This window comes from Ictidomys tridecemlineatus, chromosome 8, assembly GCF_052094955.1.
Source record: "Ictidomys tridecemlineatus isolate mIctTri1 chromosome 8, mIctTri1.hap1, whole genome shotgun sequence".
NCBI classification, from domain to species: Eukaryota; Metazoa; Chordata; class Mammalia; order Rodentia; family Sciuridae; genus Ictidomys; species Ictidomys tridecemlineatus.
In genome coordinates this window covers 12097446-12118896 of record NC_135484.1, presented here as the reverse complement: position 1 = coordinate 12118896, position 21451 = coordinate 12097446, and the positions used below count along the sequence as shown (strand labels likewise).

Sequence of the window (21451 nt, the reverse complement as noted above, 5' to 3'; positions counted from 1 at the left end):
TAATTCTACTATTCAGAATGGTAATGAAAGCAATAAGAGATAAAAAAATAAAAACAACAACAACAACAAAAAAAAAAAAACTATGGTAAAAGTTGGTGTGCATTACTTGAAAATAAACAAGTGTTATCAGAATCCTTACCAGGCCTTCCCCGGGTTTGATGTTTGGTAAGTGAACTTCTTCCAGGCATGCACACTGGCTCATAACAGGATCGGTGGTAGAGCGGATTGTTTTGTCACAGATGCCATTTAAAACCTTGACCTAGAATTGGAGAGGCCAATAGTCAGGAGAGTTCAAAGGTTAACCATGTTAATCTCAAGCTCGTTGTTCAAGCAATGCATCTGCCTATCATCCCTAGCTCTGCTCAGCAATCATTCTGCTCAATGAACACATGGCATTTGGACTCCATATTTGCAATCTGTGGGGGTGGTGCCACTACTTCAGCTCTGTTTAAAAAGCGCGACTTTATAACCACAACACCTTTACAACCACTGGAGAGTACATGCAGGAAGAAACCCTCTTCTCTCGTTTAAGGGGACGCATCTACTCCCAGCCACCTTAATGGCTTACCACAGACCACTCATATTTTCTGAACACCAAATACTGTCAAGGTTAAAAAAAAAGTGTTGTTGTTGTTTTAGCCTGACCTGAAACATTTTTTTAAAAAAATAGACTTTACTTTTTAAAGTAGCTTTAGGTTTACAGAAAAACTGAACCAGTACTCTGAGCTTCTATCTGTTCCCCTTTTCTCCAGCTTCCCCTATTATTAATATCTTGCGCTGGTGTGGAACATTTGCTATAACTGAACCAATATTGAAACATTATTATAAAGTGCATATTGAATGTCAGCATTCTTCATGTTACACAATCTGTGGGTTTTGACTGTGCTGTGTATCCATCACTACTCAGTATCTGCAGAATAATTTCATTGCTCTAAATATCCCTTGTGGTTGATCTAATTATTCATTCCCTCTTCCTCACCAAGAACTCCAGGCAACCACTGATCTTTTTAATCTCATCGGTTTTGCTTTTCCCAGTTTGTCAAACAATTGGAATTATATAGCATATAGCCATTTCAGATTAGCTTATTTCAATTAACAACATGCCCTGAAATTTCTCCATATTTTTTCTTGACTTGACAGTTTGTTTCTTGTTGTTGCTGAATATATTCTATTTTATGGATGTATCAGATCTGTTTACCTGTTTACCTATAAAGGGACATCTTGGTTGCTTTCAACTTTTGGCACTTACAAATGAAACTGCTAAAAATATTGTGTGCAATATAATACAGAATTTTGTGCACTCAAGTTTTGATTCCTTTGAGTAAATAACTATGAGCACAACTGGTGGATTATATGGTTAGAATATGTTTCGTGTTGGTTAAGAGACTGCCAAGTTGTCCTCTAAAGTGGCTGTGCCATTTTGCGGTTCATCAGCAGTAAGGGAGAATGCCTGTTGCCCCGCATGCTCACCAGCATTTGATGTTATCAGTGTTTTGAATTCTGGCTATTCTACCAGGTGTGTAGTGGTATCTCATTGTTTAAGTTCCAACTCCCTAATTTAAAATAATGTCGAACACTTCTCATGAGCTTATTTGCCATTTGAGTGTCTTCTTTGATGAGGTGTTATTCTGGGCTTTTGTTCACTTTTTAATTGGGTTGTTTTCTTGTGATTGAGTTTAAAATCTTCTTTGCATATTTTAGATAGAAATCCTTTATCTGATACGTGTTTTGAAAATATTTCTCCCAGTCTGTGGTTTCTGTGGTTTGTCATTTCATTTCTCTTAATAGTGTATTTCACAGAGAAGAGTTTTTAATTTTAATGGAATCTACATTATCCATTTTTCTTTTGTGGACTGTGCTCGATTTTCTGTCTAGAAACTCAGCACCAAACTGAATGTCACCAAGATTTTCTCCTATGACATCTCCTAGAAGTCTTGTAGGTTTGTGTTTTGCATTAGGTCTGCGGTCTCTATAGCGATCACTGGCTTTTTCTGAATGCCAAACACTGACAGGGAAAAACTCTGAAGTTTTACCCAGGGAGCATGCCCACTGGGATCTGCCTGGGCAGAAGTCACAGTGGTTACATGCAGTAGTCCCTCAATCAGCTTCATCTAACCTTTCAAAGCTAAATAACCAGTGGAATCAGGAAATTCCAAAGAGAGGCTTTTCTTTCCAAGGGGGAGAATCCAAGGAGTGACACTTTTTACATTCCTCCAATTTATTTGGCCTTCCTATTTATGGAAAATATATTTATAGCAGTTTAATTGCTAAATTCCTCAACATCAGTAGGAGGAAGGCCTTATCAAAAGAACACAGGCTGGCTTATGTCAAAAGGAGGAAGTGATGAGGAATCGTTTCAAAATTCTCTTTAAACAGTCATGGTGCACCCCCAGCTCCCATGATCAAGTTGTTGCCAAGAATTTTTTTTTAATCAAAACGATCCTTATGTGAAATCTGCACCTCAGTTTAACCATTACTGCCAGTCTAAGCTAGCATTGTATGTATAAGCTGTACCCCGATGAACTGTTCAGAAGAAAGAAACATAAAATAAAACCAAAACAGAAACTCTCCCCCTCAATACAGTTAATCCAAGCACAGAGATTCTGACAATCATTGTTCTTGCTAAGTAACTTCACTCTTCCCCTAAATTCGTAGAGGAATAGATTCATAACCCCAAAGCCAATAAGTCCAAGTATATCCTGAGGTAAGTAGCCCCAGCACCTTTATTTGAATCCATGTGGTTCCCAGTGCCTTCAGAAAAGGAACTTTAAAAAGAACTTTTAGAAAGTATACTTACTACAGTTAAAACTCTATCCTCCATTTCTGCCACAAGGCAATCCTAAAGAAAGGGAAGAAGAAAATGAAAACGAAGCATAAGAATAGAAAACTTCCAAATAACCACAGTTCAGCTCTTTGGATTTTTCATGGGGCCCAGGAGGACCTGACCGCTGGGCAGCGCTCCCTCACCTCGACAGGACAGAGGGGCACAGCAAGAACGGAGCTGACGCTGCTCTTCCCTGAGACTCCACTCTTCCCTGTCCACAAGAGTTTACAATCTAAGCTCCATCTGATCAAGTTCTTCACTTGAAAACCTACAAAACCCCCCAGCTGCACTCCACCTGCTCTCCAGCCTGTCAGAGAACAGCGAGTCGGAAGTCCAAGACCAAGAAACTTGACGGTGGCTCCCAAAGTCACCCCAGGCTCGTGAACAAGGGGCCAACAAGCCAGCAGTCTTCAGCTCTGAGCCTGCCTGTAGGAATAGTTTTCAAATGAGGGCTTGAGTAAACTCAGCCACAAAAGTTTATTTTAAGCACCACTGAGATTCAATCAGATATTTCAGTCCTTGGTAGATGAAAAAAGGTTTAACAAAACATTCATTAACACACTGCCAAAAAAGTGGTGTTGAGGTATGCTATTGATGACATTCAATGAAGGGCCGGAATGCAAAGCATTATTTACCCAGCTTGAGAACAAAAGGCTCGGGATGCTGTACCAACAGGGCCAGCTGATTATGGGAATCGCCATTGTCCTGTGCAGAAGCCACTAAAGAAAAACTGCCAATGCAAAACTTTCAACTTGCACAGTTAACCTTCTAGAACTGTCTACAGCACAGGATTTCAACCTCCTCCACGGGGTGCATGTGGAAGGAAAGCAAGATGAACTGCCAGCATCATTAAGCACAATCCCAAATGGGGACAGTCATAAGGACAATGCTAACAATTTTAGGTACTTGAAGAGTTCCAACTCTGTTGGAATCATCAGGCAACAATTTCTACTTAAATCAATATGTCATTTTTAGATCTTTTCTTTTTTCACTATCATTGGTGGAGGGGATGGCTACCAATTTCCACCCTGTGATTTAATAATCAGACTTTTGTTGTCTCCTTAAAATGTTTTAGAATGCTCTCTATCTGAGAAAAGAGTAGGAAACTAAAATAACTACTCTCCTGAACCCCAAATTTACAAAGACTCCAGAAAAGAGCAACCCAGGAGGAAACAATCAAAAAAAAGAAATTTTAGAACTGCATATGTTTTTAATCTAAAATGCATGTGTGAATCTGATGTGAATCCCAGCTATAGGAGCAACTTATGTAAAATATAATAACTACAGATCAAAGATGTCTGCTTTTCTGCTCTTAGTTGATGGAACTAGACGATTCACTACCATTGCAGTGTACCCTGTTATTACTGTCTAAGTGGCAGAGTTATTTAATAAACACCAGATTTAGAAGAACAGTACAGTCATGGAGCTTTGGTAGAAATACAACTAACAATCTGTATTTCTGATCCTTCATTCCAAATTGCAAAACGACACAAGCCCTGTCATCCTTGGGAGACCATCAACCTGAGAAGGAGAGCTCCTCTCCGTGCACCAGAACCGAGAGTCAGCGTGGTGATGTGACCACATGGCTCTAAGCCACCAAGAACACAGGCTCCTTGTGTGAGCCCACAGGGGTGAGTTTGCCTCTCACACTACTCAAGTCAGATGGGAAAGGGCTCGGCGTCACTTCCTCCAGGGTGAGGTGGCTTCCCACTCCTATTTCTGCTGGGAAGAAACAGCTGCAGACCTGACTTCCGGCTGCTTGGCACGGGGGTGATGGAATGGATTAAGAGGGACTGAAGAGTCACCCTGGTGAGTCAGACAGTGGGCAGAGCTCCTCCCTCGCAGTCCCTGGTCACCTGGATGAGCAGACTCACCTGGGCCTGGCAGCCAGTAGATTGCTCCTGCCTGCTCTGCTCACTGCACCTTATCAGGACAGCGCAGCCTTGGGCAACCTCCCTGTGCCTCTGTTTCCCTTCTCTGTGACCCAGGATGACAACAGAGTTGTGGACACCCGACACACAAGGCATGCTCAACCGTGGACTCCTCCTCTTTCACTTCCACAGCCATGGTTCACTCCGTTCCCCATTTCTTGAGCCCAAATCTTCTTCATTTCCCTATTTCCTTCCAGACTGGCTGGCACTGACACCTGCCCTTGCCACTCATCTCGCTCACCATCACCGTTCGGTTTTCACACGTGGAGGACAGGCTGGGCATAGGGACCACATCTCTTCCCACATGGTTTCCACCACCTCGAGACTGGCTGGGAAGTGGACCCCTGGACTTGTGGCAGAACCACAGCTGAGACAGCCTTTAAGGAAACGTGCAGGGGAAGAAAGGCAGGGGCTCATCCTCCAAATCAGCGGATGATAAATTATTGGAAGGAAGGAGGCAGAGAATGTGGCAAGAAAGAGGAGGGAGAGAAGGAAGTTATGCAGGAGGAGAAAAAGGACAAGCAAATGTCCTTTTTCTTCACAAAAGGAGACAAGAAGGAAAACCTGTTCTTCAACACTAGAAAGAGAAGCACCCTTCATCCTCCATTCCCCAGGGAAAAGGAACACATGGAAAGGATAGGTTTCCTCCAGAGTCCACAGATCTCTGTCAAGATGCAGTGAGAGTGGGCAGTTTCCTGGAACCGCTGATCGTGTGGCCGCCATGATGCCACACATTGGAAATGACATCCAACTCACTCATCAAAGTAACTGTCCCAGATTCCTCTGTGTGTGTGTGTGTGTGCGTGTGTGTGTGCGTGTGTGTGTGCACTGAGATTCCCATGGGGAGATCTTTCTAAATCAGCAGCTCACAAGGGCCAACACCTCCACAAACACCAGAAAGGGCGCCCCCTGAGGCAAAGCACTCAGTCCACCCTGCAGGTGACACAGGACCATACCTGGTCCAAGTACTCAGCTCCTCAGGGAGTCGTACCACACACAAGCATCCCAGGTCACATTCTACCCTCGGTCCTGTGTTTCCTGCTCAGCTCTTCATAGCATCATGGCACTATGTCTCCCCCACCCCAATATAACATATATATTATCACATATGCCTCTCTATATATATGTATATGATTTTCCTCATTTAGCACTTAATTTTCTCTTTCCTCTTCAGGTGTTTATTCCTTCTGACACCCCAGTGCCTAGACCAGGGGCAGACACAGAGTGGGTACTAAATAAATATTGACTGAAGGAACTGTCCCAATACCTGCAAAGCAACATCAACCCTCTTAGACAAAGCAGACTCATGCTGTGAAAACAAACGCAACCACCTCTGCCACCTACTTGAGCACTTCCCCGCCTGTCCCCACGCTGGCAGGGGCAGCCTGAGTCAGCTACCTGGGGTAGGGCCCCTCACTGGAGACCTGTGCGCAAAACTGACCCATTTGCTGATTACAATGTTCAGCTCTTCCACTTTCATTTAGTTGATTACAAGAAAACTCAAAGTTAAAAATCAAAGTAGGAGGCAAAATATTAGGAGGAAAAGGAAACGGGAAGGAAAGAGACCACTCCAGGGAGGTAGGATAGGAAAATACCTTCTACAACCCATGCCAGGCCTCGGCGGCTGCTATAACTAATATACCACACCTGGAGCCAGACTCCTTTGCCAAAAATACTTTATGCTTCTTTAAAACACATAAACACAGTGCCACTTAGTAGCTCCAAGCATCTTTCTCATCCTGGCCTCCAAAGCGCCTACACAAAGTTCAATGGCTGCTCAGGATGGCATCTCAAACACCTGCCACAGGCAAAGCCAAATTTCACTCTTCTCGTTTCAGAAACATACAAAGCATGGGTCTTTTCAAGATTTCATCTCTGCGGTGGCATGGTCAGAACTGAGGGGAGGATTTTCTTTAGTTTTTGCCAAGTAAGTAGTGGAAACAAATACTGAATCACAGAATTTTAGAACCAAGCAAGATATGAGGTAGGGGAAACACTTCCTTATATTTCATAGCCTCGATTCAATTAAGAAATAATTAATAAGTATCTACTATATGCCAAGTATATAATAGGAGGTGGCTAGCTTAAGTGCTCATTTTCAAACAATTTTTTTAAAAAGTTAAGATCATATAAGCTAGATAAGTTACAGAATGACTGATAACAAAACTTCTTGGGCCCTTACTAAGTCAGGACGATGAGCCAAGAGTGAAATTGACATGTGTCCCTTCCAAACCAGAACATGTGAACCTCCAGGTTCTCTATCTCTCTGCCATGAGGACCAGCTGCATGAGATACTGGTTGTCTTGTCAGTCTATGTGTTGAAGAGAGGAAAGTCTCAGCAGATCTCTGTGCTGACCCATTTGGAAGCAAGTAATCAAGGAATAAACTGCTAAAGTTTAGGGACTGTTTGTTACTGCCTCATAACCTAGTCTATCCTGACTGGTCAATCCAACAACCAGAAGTCAGAATGAAAGGTTAGAATCAGCAGATACAGCAAAGGGCTCAGAACAAAGATCGCGGTGAAGAATTTAATTGAAACTCCAGAATTTAATTGAAAAAAAAAAAAGTAAGAGCTCTAACATTCGAGTAGAAGAATAAGTCTATTATGAGTTCAACCATTTTAAAATAAAAGAAGGTCATCTCAGATTCAAAGGTCACTGATTATTTTTTCACAGAAACTGTCTGCACGATGCATTTAATTTTAAGTTTTTTTGTCTCTCCCAGATTCTGATGGGGGAAAAAAAAATGTTTGGGGGAAGGGATGTAGGTATACATCATACATCACACATCTCTTCTGAAAAAGAAGAGAAAGGGAGGAGACATTTTTGGAAAGTGACAATGGTGTACTACCCACCTTCTGCACGGTGGTGGTCAGGTCCAAGCAAAGCTGAATGATTTTGTTCTTTGTGACTGAGAAATCGGTGATCCCTGTAAACGGAGCCCTAGAAAGGAACAAAACGTCTGCTTAGAGCCAAATGGGGCTGAGAGGAACCCACGGGCATTCCGCACGTAGCGCAGGCACACAGGGGGCCAGCCCAAGGTATCTGTCCCATTGCTGTTTCCTCAAGGAACACGTGCAAGAGGAGACGGGATGGGAGAGAGAGAAAGGCTGGATAAAAACACATCAAAAAGTGAGCCCCGAAAGTTAGCATCACATCAGGAGTGAACTAACAGCCTTCATACCAACCAAACACCCAATCATTAATGTTTAACCCGGTAAAACATGACCTTGAGCCGCAGTCGCCCTCTCTTCTAGGCTGAGGTTAATTTGTTCCTGTTTTCAACCTTTTAAGCAACTTCCACAGGAACCGGAAGATCTACGCTGATCTAAGATTCCCGCCTTGCAGGGAAAGGACTTGAGAGGGACGATGGTCCAGTTTCCTCAGACCAAGTACAGCCTCCTGTGCCCGAGACCCTCCGCAACTCACCGGTCCAGCCAGGCTAGCAGGGCCTTGGCAGCCCCTATGAGCTCCACCACAGACGTCAGGAACTCGTTGGGGGGCTTATGCGACGTGCTCCCGTCATAAGCTGGACTTTTCCGCCGGCTGCTTATGTAATTCTGTAAATTGTGGGAAGATGCCCGCAGTTTCAGAACCAAGTTCTTCATATTATCCGTTTCAAGGCCATAATTCTATGGGAAATAAAAATCAAAGGGAAAAATGCAAAATGATCAGCAATGTCCAGACTCTCATAATAACTCAAGAGCCCCCCGAGCGACTAGGACGGTTTTTACCGCCAGCCCAGAATCCCACACCATCTACCCACGGCCAAACTCACCCAGTCCCACCCACACTGGCATCTCTGCTCCACCCACAGCCTGCTCTGCCACAGGACTTGGTTCTGAATGTGTCGCTGAGGTGGGGCTGCACAATTCTTGGCTGTGGTGGCGAAGTTCCTGTGCACTGCCAGATGTTCAGCAGCACCCCTGGCCTCTCCCTATTAGATGTCAGATGCATCCCCTCCCCAGTATGACAACAACAACAAAAAAATGCCTCCCAACATCGCTGCATGTTCCAGAGGGACACACCACCCGATTCTGTCCCCCCCTCATCTGCACCACTGGGTCTGTGCTATCCTCCCTGAGTTGGAATGCCAGGCCTGCACCAGGTGGGGAGCAGGGGTCTGTGCATGGCTGACTACTGTTTCCAGCACAGCAAGCAACACTGTAGCCCTGGAGTGGATGGATCTCCATCAGTCAAGACTCACAAAGCAGCCACATTAAGGGTCACTTCACCTGGAACCTATCTACTGTCCCTCTCCAGAACTTCTAACCTGTGTTCTTTTTGAACAAGGTTTGACTTTTTTGGGTAATTTAAACTTCAATTTCATGTGACAATATTGTCCTAGGCTCCCTTTCAGATAAAGAACCAAATCCTAGGAAATAGCACATAAATGGGAAATGACTTTGGAGGGGACAGTGTATATTTCTGTATTGAACTGCACATACATATCCTAAATTGATGTTTATGGTTTTAACAAAAGTGGAAGGTATTTCTGGGGTTACATTATACTCTCTTGATGGCACTCCCAACCAAGAACTTGGTACTATTTAAACACTGGGGACAACATACTGAGCACTTACTCTATGCCAGGTGCTAAGTGTTTGATTTGTATTATCTCAGGGAAACAGCCTATGACGGTGGCAATGTTATTTTCAGTTGAGTGTCCCTTATACAAAATGCTGAGAACCAGAAATGTTCAGGATCTGGGTTTTTTTGTTTGTTTGTTAGGTTTTTTTGGGGGGGGGGTGATGGTGGAATATTTGTATATGCATGACCTATCTTGGGATCCAAGTCCAAACATAAATTCATTCATGTTTCATATACAACTTATACGCATTGCTAAAGGTACTTCTACACACTACATTTAATGAGCCTGCTTCTTGATTATGACCCAGCACATGACAGCAGCTGTGGAATTTTTCACTTGTGGCATTATGTACATAAATGTTACAGCTTCCTAATAAAGGAAAAAGGAGGCCCAAATCTTTTATCACGTCTGACTTCCTTAACAAGACTCCTAAAGCAAAGAAATAAAATCAACAATCAATAAATGGGATGGATTCAAACTAAAAAGCTTCTTCTTAGCAAAAGAAACAATCAATGAGGTGAAGAAAGAGCCTACATTTTGGAAGCAAATTTTTGTCACATGCTTGTCAGACAGAGTGCTAATCTCCAGGATAGATAAAGAACTCAAAAAACTTAACACCAAAAAAACAAATAACCCAATCAATAAATGAGCTAAGGAGCTGAACAGACACATCTCAGAAGAAGATAGACGATCAATCAACAAATATATGAAAAAAATGTTCAACATCTCTAGTAATTAGAGAAATGAAAATCAAAACCACTCTAAGATTTCATCTCACGCCATCAGAATGGCAGTTGAGTATCTTTATATAAAATGCTGGAACCAGAAATCTTTAGGATCTGTTTTTTTGTTTTGTTTTGTTTTTGTTTTTTTTTGGGGGGGGAGATATTTGTATATGCATGACCTATCTTGGGATCCAAGTCCAAACATAAAATTCATTCATGCTTCATATACAACTTATACGCATTGTTAAAGCTGCCATCATGTGCTGGGTCACAGTCAAGAATAAAAACAACAATAAGTGTTGGAGAGGATGTGGGGGAAAAGGCATACTTATACATTGCTGGTGGGACCACAAACTGGTGCAATCATTCTGGAAAGCAAGGTTTTGATAGTTTGTTCCACCTTAGAAAACTTGAAATGAAACCACCATGTGACCCGTCTATTGTACTCCTCAGTCTATAGCCAAAGGACATAAAATCAGCATCTAGGTTAATGCAGCTGCATCAATGTTTACAGCAGCTCAATTAACAATAGCTAAACTATGGAAGCAACCTAGATGCCCTTCAATAAATGAATGGGTAAAGAAACTGTGGTATACAAACACAATGGAATGTTACTCACATTAAAAGAGAATAAAATTATGGCATTTGCTGGTAAATGGATGGAGTTGGAGAAGATAATACTAAGTGAAGTTAGCCAATCCAAAAAAACCAAAGGCCAAATGTTCTCTCTGATAAGTGGATGCTGATCCATAATTGGGGGTGGAGGGAGGAGGAACTTTGATTGGGCAGGGGATGAAAGGGGCAGGAAAGACGGTGGAATGTGATGGACATGATTACCCTATGTACATGTATGTTCGATGCTACATCATGTACAATCAGAGAAATGAAAAGTTGTGTTTCAATTGTGTGCAATAAATCAAATCACATTCTGCTGTCTTATATACCTAATTAAAATAAATAAATAAAATTATAATAAATAAATAAAATGTTGCAGCTTGTGGAACATTTCAGATTTCAGGTTTTCAGATCAGGGATGCTCAACCTTTGTTTTTTATTTTACAGGTGAGGAAATTGGGGCACCAAAAACAATAAATTTTCCAAAGTTACAGAACTCATCAGTGGTTGGGGTGGGATTCTTGCCTGGAAAATCTGAATCCAGGCACAGACTTTCTATCTGTCTACTGTGGATTCATCCAGATGTTGCACACATCTGCCCAAGAAAGGGTCAGGTGTGAAGTTAGAAGTAGGTCGAACATTAGACAAGAACAAGGAAATTAGCCAGTGATCCCAGGTGGAACAAACAATCAAGCTGCTTAACTGGCCAAAATTCTATGCTGACACGCTCCACCTTCCATCCAGCCAACAGGGCCAGAGAGGGCAAGTCAGCATCAAGATGCATAACACATCAATGCATTCAGAGATTTTCAAGAGCTTCCCGCCCCCAGCAAGAACAATGGTAAGTTAACAAAAGGCTTTAAGGAAAAGTCTGACTTTAAATAGATTTTATTGGACATTTAAATTTGTTGTTTACTACAAAAATTTTAAAAAATTAGATAGAAATTTTGGAAGCATAAATGAACTACAAGCCATCTTTTGCAGACTTTAAAAGATGCAAATTTCCAAATATAAATGTGCTCTGCATTAAAAGAAATGTCCTATTGAAATCTTAGATTCACTCACTTTCCCCCATCACTGTGTTTTTTTTATTTTTTTCTCTAGAGACTAAAATATAATATGTCTCTTCAATGGAGAAGACAAAAACAAAAAGAAGTACTTTCATGGTGGCTTTTGAAATTCAAACAATCGAAGACTCACAATAGAACGGATTAAAAGCCCACATGACACAGCTTGTTTTGAAGGACCTGTGAAGAGGATGGGAGGGACATGTCCCCTGGTTCAATCACTCAGCCTGCTCCCATCAACAGTGTTGACAGAGAGCAGCCAGGTTGGCTGTCCACAGCAGTGTCACCACAATTACGTGGAGCTTTATTCCCGCACACATTGACCTCTAGAACTCCAAAAGGATTAGGCACATTTACTATTATTTAAAATCTCCATCTTGTCACTGTTAAAATAAAGGGGGAGGGTAGCTTCTTGCAGCCAGTTCTTTCCATTTTCTACTCCATTTGCTCTGGTTTTTTGTTTGTTTGTTTGTTTTACAAAACAAATCATGGAACTGGAAAGAGATGGAGAGATGCAGCTAAAATTGAGTATAATTTGTAAAAGGAGGAAGGATGGGGGAAAGTTTGCTCCCTTCGACCTCATTCCACAATTAGGAGAGAACAAGAGTCTCATTATATTGGCTGGAAAGGACCTCTGCTGGGGAATGTAAGCAAGGAGGGATTATCGACTTCAGTACCCCACAGTAAAAACTGAAAAATGAAGAACTTCTCAGACTAGATTTGATCATTTTCATGGGTCTCTTCCCTAAAACCTGTCTCCGTCTGAAATTGCTGTAATTTGAGGCATCCAGAAGGTGTGAACTATGGTGGGACTAGAGCTCAGTGGTAGAGATGCTTAGCATGCAAGAGGCCCTGGGTTCCATGAAGAAGAGAAAGAGGCGGGCTGGGTGGTGGCTCAGCGGCAGAGCGCTCGCCTAGTACACGCAAGGCGCTGGGTTGGATCCTCAGCACCACATAAAAATAAATAAATAAAATAAAGGTATTGTGTCCAACTACAACTAAAAATGTAAATATAAGGAAAAAAAAAGAATAGGAAGAGGAAGGAGGAGACAAAACAAATTAAGTACCAAAATGAGTGTCCCCAAAATTACACACATGCTAAACTGCACCCACTGCCATCTCACTCCATTTCCTTAAGGTCTGGCCATCAGCAAACATTTCCAGATCTGGCTGGGAAACTGCACACCAGCCAAGAGGAAAGGAAAGAAGCCAAATTCTCAGTCTTCTGGAGCCTTCAAATTACCCACGTTTTAGCCAAGGACAAACAACACAACTTCTCCTCCTCCTTCTTTTCCCATTTTTCTACAACCTCTGTTCGTGATCTAAAGGCATGTCAGAGGCACAATCAAAGCCATCTCATTGACTTGAGCTAATGAACTAAGAATATACTGGATGGTTTTCCTAAGGGTATTTGATAAGCTCCTAAGCAAGATCAAGTTCAATGCAACTTGATGACAAAGAGTCCTCTTCTGCCTGATATCGCCCATTAAAAGAGAAAGAGAAAAACTTCCCACAGATTTTTCCATGGTAAATGATGAATAATGAATCATCTCGGGGGTGCGGGTGCACATCAGCATGCTACACAGGTAGATTCAGTACCGGTGTTTCACTGAACCATGAATGTAGGCAGTGTGGCTGAACACATGCATTCATTCCAACTTTGTTGACTACTCAGCCTACTTCAACCTTAAAAGGACAGCTGCCCTTGTTTCCCTAGTCTTAGGAGACTAGGGCTTCACTGATCTGACAAAGAATACAGGTCCCCACTGTACTTTCTTAGTATCTACCACAGATTCTTGACCTGTGCTGTCCAACAGAACTTTCTACAAGGATGACAACGGTCTTCATCAGCACTATCCAATATGGTAGCCCAGAGCCACACACCTACTGAGCATGGGCAGCGTAGCTCGTGAGGCTGAGGGGCTGACTTTTAGGTCATTTTAAGTCATTTCTACTTAAATAGTCACATGTGGTAATAGCTATGTTCTGGAAAGAGCAGCTCTATAGTGTGTACCAGTTACCCTTTGCCCCATACAGCAGGAAAAACAATGGGCCCAGATTCTGAGTTCAATCCTGGCAGATGATCCTACTCCATCTTGTAATGCAAGTCAGTCACCTAAGCCACTCCTGCTACCCAGGTCACTGTTCACAAAAGGCAGTTTCTCCCCTTGCTCTCAAACAAGACCAACCAACCGTGAGTTACTGTGAGCCAGTTTGGGGGAATTAACCAATAGCCCTTCCTTATTTTCAACCCCTATCCATTCTATCTACTCCTCTCTTTGCTCCAAAACTTTCCAGCGATTTTGTTATTTCCTCCCTCCTTCCTTACTTCTAATTCTATTCATTTCCTGTCTATCATAAAATCAACATCCACTGAACTGAGTTTACACAGAAACCTCTTTCATAACACCAAGGCCAATCACGGTTACCCATCAACCGCCCAGGACATGAATATGCAGGGCAAAAAGCTATTACCAATTTGTGCATCCAAAGATTTATATGATAGTGAATTAAACAGATAGCGTTATTGTATGTTATGATAAGAATATTTTAAATGATGCTAGGAAGACTAGAGATATTTTACTAAAATGCTTCAGAAACTCTCCGCAGCTCATTTGCAAACCCCCAAGGGACCCTCCTGCCCAGCGTAGTCTGGGGCTCCACTGCACAGAGCAGGTCCAGAATGAGTCTGAGGTCAAAGCCCGGTCTACAGAGGAAATTAGAAGGAAATTGTAGGAGATAAAACACAGCTTTGGGTTCTGGCACTTGTCCAGCTTTGTTCATTTTACTCTAATGTTTTAAGAGCCAGGGAAGAGGAAAGAGCAAACAGAGAGCCCAGAGGCAACTGCTGTTTATCCTCCCGCTGGATGTACACAATGCGCCTCTGGTCGACCCCCTTCTCCTCGGAGGCGGTGGATTTCAAAGTAATTGACTTGCCCTCAAAGTATTACTGCAAAGTGAAGGAGACAATTCAAATTCACAGATCACCTAGCAGAAAAGACTGAAAAGCCATGTTCCCAGAAAGTATAATAAAAGTAAATTCAAACATGTTGGACTGTGAAAACCAGACAGTCTGAATAATAAACAGGATGCTTAGGCATGTCCTCAGCCGTGCAAAACCCTGACCCGTAAGTGCACAGCCCCATCTAAGGTGAGTTACTGTACAGATGGGGAAAACAGACTCCCCAGAGACCACAGAGGGAGGAATCTCCAGAGCCCAGCCAGGATTAGAATGCAAAAATCCTGCTTCCCCGGCCAATGCTCAGGCCACTTGGCCTCGGTGTCTCCCTGGTGGCAGCTCATTTATCAACCACAAATAATTTCCCCATTACTCTCCCAAACAAGAGCAGCGCATCCCAGTGCAGAAGACACGGCTCTGTCCATTTTAAGAAGAAGAATATGCACAATGGGGCAAGTGTTGTATAATCGACGGAACGCAGACCAGCGATGGCAAACCCATCCCGAGCACATTCTTTCCCACATTCTGGGTGATGTAATTGTATATACCTCTGGCTCGGGTTCAGAGCATTACTAACCCAGCTTGAATGCCGACAAGCGCGTCTAAATCCTAACAGTTAAGTAAACGGCATCTTTAACATGGCACCACGGCAGATGGACTTGAATCCCACCCATACCAGCCAGTTTGTAAACAAAGTGCTCTGACAGGTGTTTTCGGCCCACACCGAAAGGAGCTGAGCACGCAGCCACTACACGGTGTAATGCTAGCACCAGGGCCCAGCAGGACGACACCCACTCACATACAGCCAGAGTTAAGCATCTATAATATGCAGTCAAGTTCACCGTTTTCCCATCTAGCTGCCATTTCCTGGGTTGATTATTTCAAACACAAACAGCAATTCATTCAAACAGCACAAATATCTGTGAAACTGAATATGTTTTCAATAGTCACAAAAGCAGACATGAAAATTGGGACATTTCTCATTTCAATTTAGAAGATGATATTTGCAGTCAAGATTGGATCCATCCTTTTAGTCTTTACAAAAGATAAGAAAATGAAACACATACAGACATTTTCCATAAAAGGCAACTTTTTTCTGTAAAGGGCAAAAGAGTAAATATCTCAGGCTTTGGAGGACCACACAGTTCCTGGTACAACTGCTGAACCCCGCTGCTGCAGCAAAAGAGCAGCCTCAGACAACACAGGAGTGAATGAACACAGCTGTGTTCCAATAAAATTTTATTTACAAAAATAGACAGTGGGCTGGTCACTGGTGCACACCTGTAATCCTAGCGGCTCAGGAGGCTGAGGCAGGAGAATCACAAGTTCAAACCCAGCCTCAGCAAAGGCAAAGCACTGAGCAACTCAGTGAGACCCTATCTCTAAATAAAACACAAAACAGGGCTGGGGATGTGGCTCAGTAGTCAAGTACCCCTGAGTTCAATCCCCCCACACCCTCTCCCCAAAAAAAGAATAGACCGTGGACCAGATTTAACTCACAGGCCATAATTTTCTAGCCCTCATTCTAGAAAATGATATTTTTCTTTCCTTCTCATAGTATCTTCAATTTATGCTTCATGGATCACTAAGAAAACAATGATGTGCTAGATCATGATGAGGATCAGACAGAATAAGGCTCTAAAGGAAGTCACTGCAGTACAGATCACCTCCTCCTGAACTAACCAGTGCACAGAGAAGGTCCACCGCCTCCAATACCAGCTCCTGGTGCCCGATTCGTGTGACCCCCAGCTCTTCAAGATCCTGATGGGAAATCCGCAGCAGCTGCTCCCCATCTATCTTCTCCCGCTCAAACTTGTGGACATACGGCTGCAGGCAGTCATCTAACCCTACCAAAAAAAAAAGAAAAATCCATTATCATCATTTCATTCCTTTACTTCCCCAAATGGCCCACATGTACATCCATCTCAGCATTCATTTATCTCTAAATGTATATTCCACCTGATGGGCATCCTTCACGTGACATCTTCTCATCTTAAACAGGTTTGAAATGCACAGTGCAAAATTCTAAAGTAGATCAAGCACTATAAACTAAAGGTGGAAACGCTAAATCCCTGCTGACTTGAAACACTAGTTATCTATACCAGACGTAGGTTATCTGTTTGCTAAGCAATCTTTCCTTTGGGGACACCATGCCTCTCCCAGTGGGCTTGCCAATCAAGATGCTTTGCTGGGCTGGGATGTGCCTCAGTGATAGAGCACTTGCCTAGCATGTGTAAGGAAGGCCCTGTGTTCAACCCCCAGCACTGGGAAAAAATACTTTACCACCGTGGTTGGCAAGTGGCCAGGCACCAGCCAGTCACAGCTGCAGGAATGGTCATGGGACTCAAGCAGAACCAATCAAAATCTCCCTTGTCATTTGGCACATGGATACAAGACAGCAGGCTCTTTCTTCCTTTCCAGCTGTGGCCAGGCACCAGCCAGTCACAGCTGCAGGAATGGTCATGGGACTCAAGCAGAACCCATCAAAATCTTCCTTGACATTTGGCACATGGCTACAAGACAGCAGCTCTTTCTTCCTTTCCAGCTGTTAGTCAGCGGGTACAACTAAGTGATCGGTTTTCTGAGAATACATCCATTTGAGAGGGGGAAACAGTGCTCTGATAATAACCTATAATCCCTGGATCCGACCTTCCTACAGACTCTTCTACTCCTAGGATTTTCTACTTCAGTTGAAAGGCATTCCCCTTCTAGCTGAAGCACGTCTGTGATAAGTTTCTGGCCCCTTCAACTGAAGTTCTGATGAGCACAAACCTGAAGGGGGAGGAGCCAGCAGCGGTTCAGAGAAAGCAACCTGAAGTGGATTAGCTTGGGGCAGCTTTTCCAGGTCAGATAGTTCTGTCAATGTCTGAAATGGGTAAGCCAGACAGGACTTGGGAATCTTCCTTCCTGCACAAAGAACTCTCTGGTCAACTGGATAATGGTTTTAATGGAATAAAATCTTACCCTGAGTCAGTCAATCTTTTCAAAGCTGATGATAAAAGTCGCTTTTGACTAGATTTATATAAATTCAATTACAAGACAAAGGATGAAGACTCAATTTTAAACAAAGCATGTGGAAGGCATGCTGCTGACCCGCCACCGTGCACGAACATGCACACACCGCGCGCGCACACACACACACACACACACACACACACACACACATTTAACCTTCTCAAAAACTGTGTCATGTGGATATTCCTCTGGATTGGAAAAAGTAGAAAGGAGGTCCAGCACTTCCTTTTGGTCACACTAAAGTCCATGAATCTTAAAATCAGATGATGTGGGCTGGGGATGTGGCTCAAGCGGTAGTGTACTCGCCCGGCAAGCACAGGGTGCTGGGTTCGATGCTCAGCACCACATAAAATAAAATAAAGATGTTGTGTCCACTGAAAACTGAAAAATAAATATTAAAAAAATTCTCTCTCTCTTCTCTCTCTTTAAAAAAAAAAATCAGATGATGTGTGATGCTAAACTACATCTCAGCCCCACAAACTCTCACCATTTGCCTCCTGATGAGACATATGTATATGTATATATATATATATGAAGAGTTTTGTGATAACCATTTCTTGCTATCAAATATAGAATTAGGAAAGGAACGATTTAATTTTATAGTAACAAACTCATCCTCTCCAAATTGACATCTGTCTAGCAGAGGGTCTCTGTCCCCGCAAGTGAGCTTGGACACGCTGATACAAACCCTCTCCAACTGCCTTGAGCCTCGTGGCCTCTGGCCTGTGAGTCAAGCGATCAGTGGGCCAGTAAAGTCCAGAGGCTCAGAATGATACCTCCCCCACACCTGGGACCAACAGGCTGTCTCAGCACCCAGCCACCAGGAGCCTGTTCACTGTAGAAGGACAGTACCCATCTGCAGCAGGCAAGAGCGGCAGGGGACAAGGCCCAAGGGCAGCCCCCTAACTACTCTGTCCTCACTTTATAAATAAGAAATTAAGGCTCCTGGAAGGCATGCACGCCGTGGCAGTCACATGGCTGGTGAGAAACCAGGAGAAGGATTCTGTCAGCTCTTCTCTTCAGCTGGATACAGAAGAACAGAGCTTGAACTCAAACCAAGATCTACTGGTCACAAGCCTTTTGCTCTTCTGCATCCTACTTGATAAACAGGGGATTATAACCTGGGATTATAGAAATTCCTCTCCAAGCATCTTCCTAAATAAGCAGCAAGGCCCAAGTTCAAAACAGTTATTAAAATAGAATCACAAAGCCTCAGAGGCACTTAAAAGATACTTTAGATCTAACTGAGTCCCAAATTGGGAAAGAGCAGACCAAAGACAAATTACTGGGAACTCGACCATAAATCCCTTAACCAGGTCACAAGCAGGTTTTCGTGTTCCTCTTTCAGGATCTGTCTTCTCCAGCCCACTTCTTAGCTTTACAAAGAATTTTTGTTTTAATCATTCACAAAAAGTCAGGAAGGTTATCTCAGATATTTAAATACTGTTATGGCTCAATTATATCTCCCCAAAATTTATGTTCAAGTCCTAACCCTCGGTGCTTGAGAACATGTTTGAAGAAGGAATCTTTAAAGAGGTTATTTAATTAAAATGACATCATGAGAGTGGCCTCGATCCATCACTGGTGTCCTTGTAAGAAGATGCACAGATGCACTCGGCGGGAAGACCCCATGAAGACACAGCGGGAAAGACAGCCATTCATAAGCCAGAGTAGCCTCAGAAGAAACAAGCCCTGCTGACCTTGATCTCAGACCTCCTGCCTCCTGAACAGGTAAGAAATAAATTTCTGTTGTTTCAGCCACCTAATCTATGGTACTCTGTTATGGCAACCCCAGCAAATAAATCTAAGCCTAGCCCAATTTTATTTCATATCCATCCACATGACAAACTGTTTTTCCAATACACAAGGACCAGTGACCAGTGGAACTGCAACTGGTGTCCACTGTGCAAAGCAAGCTCAACACTCCAAACTCAAGCACCAAACTCGGAGAATGATAGAAGTTTTCCCACACAGAATAAATTAGCCCATTAGAATGACAGTGAGGAAACCATGTCCCAGGGATGTTCAATAAAAATAGGAATAAAGACGTGACCAGAGTTCCTCTTCCATTAACCAAAAAAAGAAAAGAAAGGAAGGAAGGAAGAAATAGGATTTCAGGAGTAACCGTGGAATGAAGCATTTAAGTAATATGAGGGGAACAGAGAGGAAGACTGAGGATGTTGGTATAGCGAGGGCTCTAGTTAGAGTCAGGATGCAGGTGATCATACACTAAGAACTGTAGGGTACAGAGCAAACCAGAATCTCCTTGAGGATTCTGGGGAACGACAAGAAATGTAACCTCAAATCATCAAAAGCTCCCTAAGACAGGCACCTGGGCTGGTTCCATAACCTGGCTACAGAACTGTGCTATCAACACTGGTGACCGTATCAGTAGAGTGTGCTGATTTTAGTTCTGTGGGATAAATACTGAGGAGCAGAATGGCTGGCCCATACAGTGGTTCCATTTCTTTCTGGTTCTTTTGAGGAACCTCCATACTGTTTCTCAAAGTGGATGTACCATGCATATTTATAAGGCACTAATTAAAGTAAGTAAATATTCAGGGCACAGGGGCACAGGCCTGTCATCCCAGCAGCTGGAGAGGCTGAGGCAGGAGGAGGATTGTAAGTTCAAATCCAACCTCAGCAATGGCGATGGAGAGGTGCTAAGCAGCTGAATGAGACCCTGCCTCTAAATAAAATACAAAATAGGGCTGGGATGTGGCTCAGTGGTCCAGTGCCCCCGAGTTCAAACCCCAGTACCACCCCCCCCCAAAAAAAAGAAGTAAATAAGAAGAAGGGCAATAAGGGTATGGAAGAGGGGAAGGAAAGTGGGGGCACTGGGAACTGAAATGGAGAATTAAGTTCCATGATGTACGATTATGTCAAACTAAACTCAACCGTTATGTATGATAAAAGTATTAAAATAATTAAATCATTTTTTAGAAGTTCACGGAGATGAAGAATTATTCAATAGGAATATCACAGTGCCACCTATATGAAGACCATCTATTATGGCTCACACGCTCAAACACAAAGATGATGACTATGCTGGGCTTTAAACAGAATTGCTCCCCGGCTTTTATCACCCGATACGTTACGGCCTATTGGTCAGTCATCGCAGGGTTCTGAATACAAGTAGACATTTACAAACAGCCAACTTAAACTCCTGCGCAGTCCCACAAAGGAAGAGGAAAGCCCCACGTTGAGTGAACGGATCTAGCAGTTCTAGAATTTGCAATAAACTGTACTCTTTACTTATTTGCCAAATGTACCTATTTGCCAGTTTCTTGCTTTCAGCGACTTACACAAAGTCTAGCGGGACTAAGAAAACATGTAATTAAGTAACATTAAGTGAAACACATTCCATTTACACAAATTAAATTAAACACCCACGGAATGTGAATTCATGGAGGATGGCCCAGGACCCTGAGGGACCAAGCTTCCTACTGTGACTGAAGCTGGCCCAAGCAACCCTAAGCTTACAGAGAAATCCCAAAAGCACAAGGGGCCTGTATAGGCCTGAGTTCCCTTCTCTGTCCCGCTTCTTACTTACTGGGTAACTTGGGAAAAGCTACTCAACTGCCTCATCTGTAAAATGGGGAAACTAATACTACCCACTACAGAGAAGTGCCATGAAAAACTAATATTTATAAAGAGTCTAGAAACGGTGCACACATAGTAAATGCACTCTATATTTTTTGAAGAATGTGTTCAGAATAAAATCT

The 21451-nt window shown here is 43.0% G+C and overlaps 1 protein-coding gene across 2 annotated transcripts in view; it reads right to left on the bottom strand.

The window, feature by feature from the left end:
* Nucleotides 1-21451, bottom strand: part of Cnksr3 (CNKSR family member 3) — an 87052-nt gene that overhangs the window by 16686 nt on the left and 48915 nt on the right. For both annotated transcript variants that reach the window (XM_013356923.4, XM_040283459.2), the window contains exons 2-6: nucleotides 16395-16558; nucleotides 8184-8386; nucleotides 7610-7697; nucleotides 2798-2839; nucleotides 140-259 (exon numbers count right to left, since the gene is read on the bottom strand). In XM_013356923.4, the coding sequence (XP_013212377.1) occupies nucleotides 140-259; nucleotides 2798-2839; nucleotides 7610-7697; nucleotides 8184-8386; nucleotides 16395-16558 (617 nt within the window). The remainder of the gene's footprint in view (nucleotides 1-139; nucleotides 260-2797; nucleotides 2840-7609; nucleotides 7698-8183; nucleotides 8387-16394; nucleotides 16559-21451) is intronic.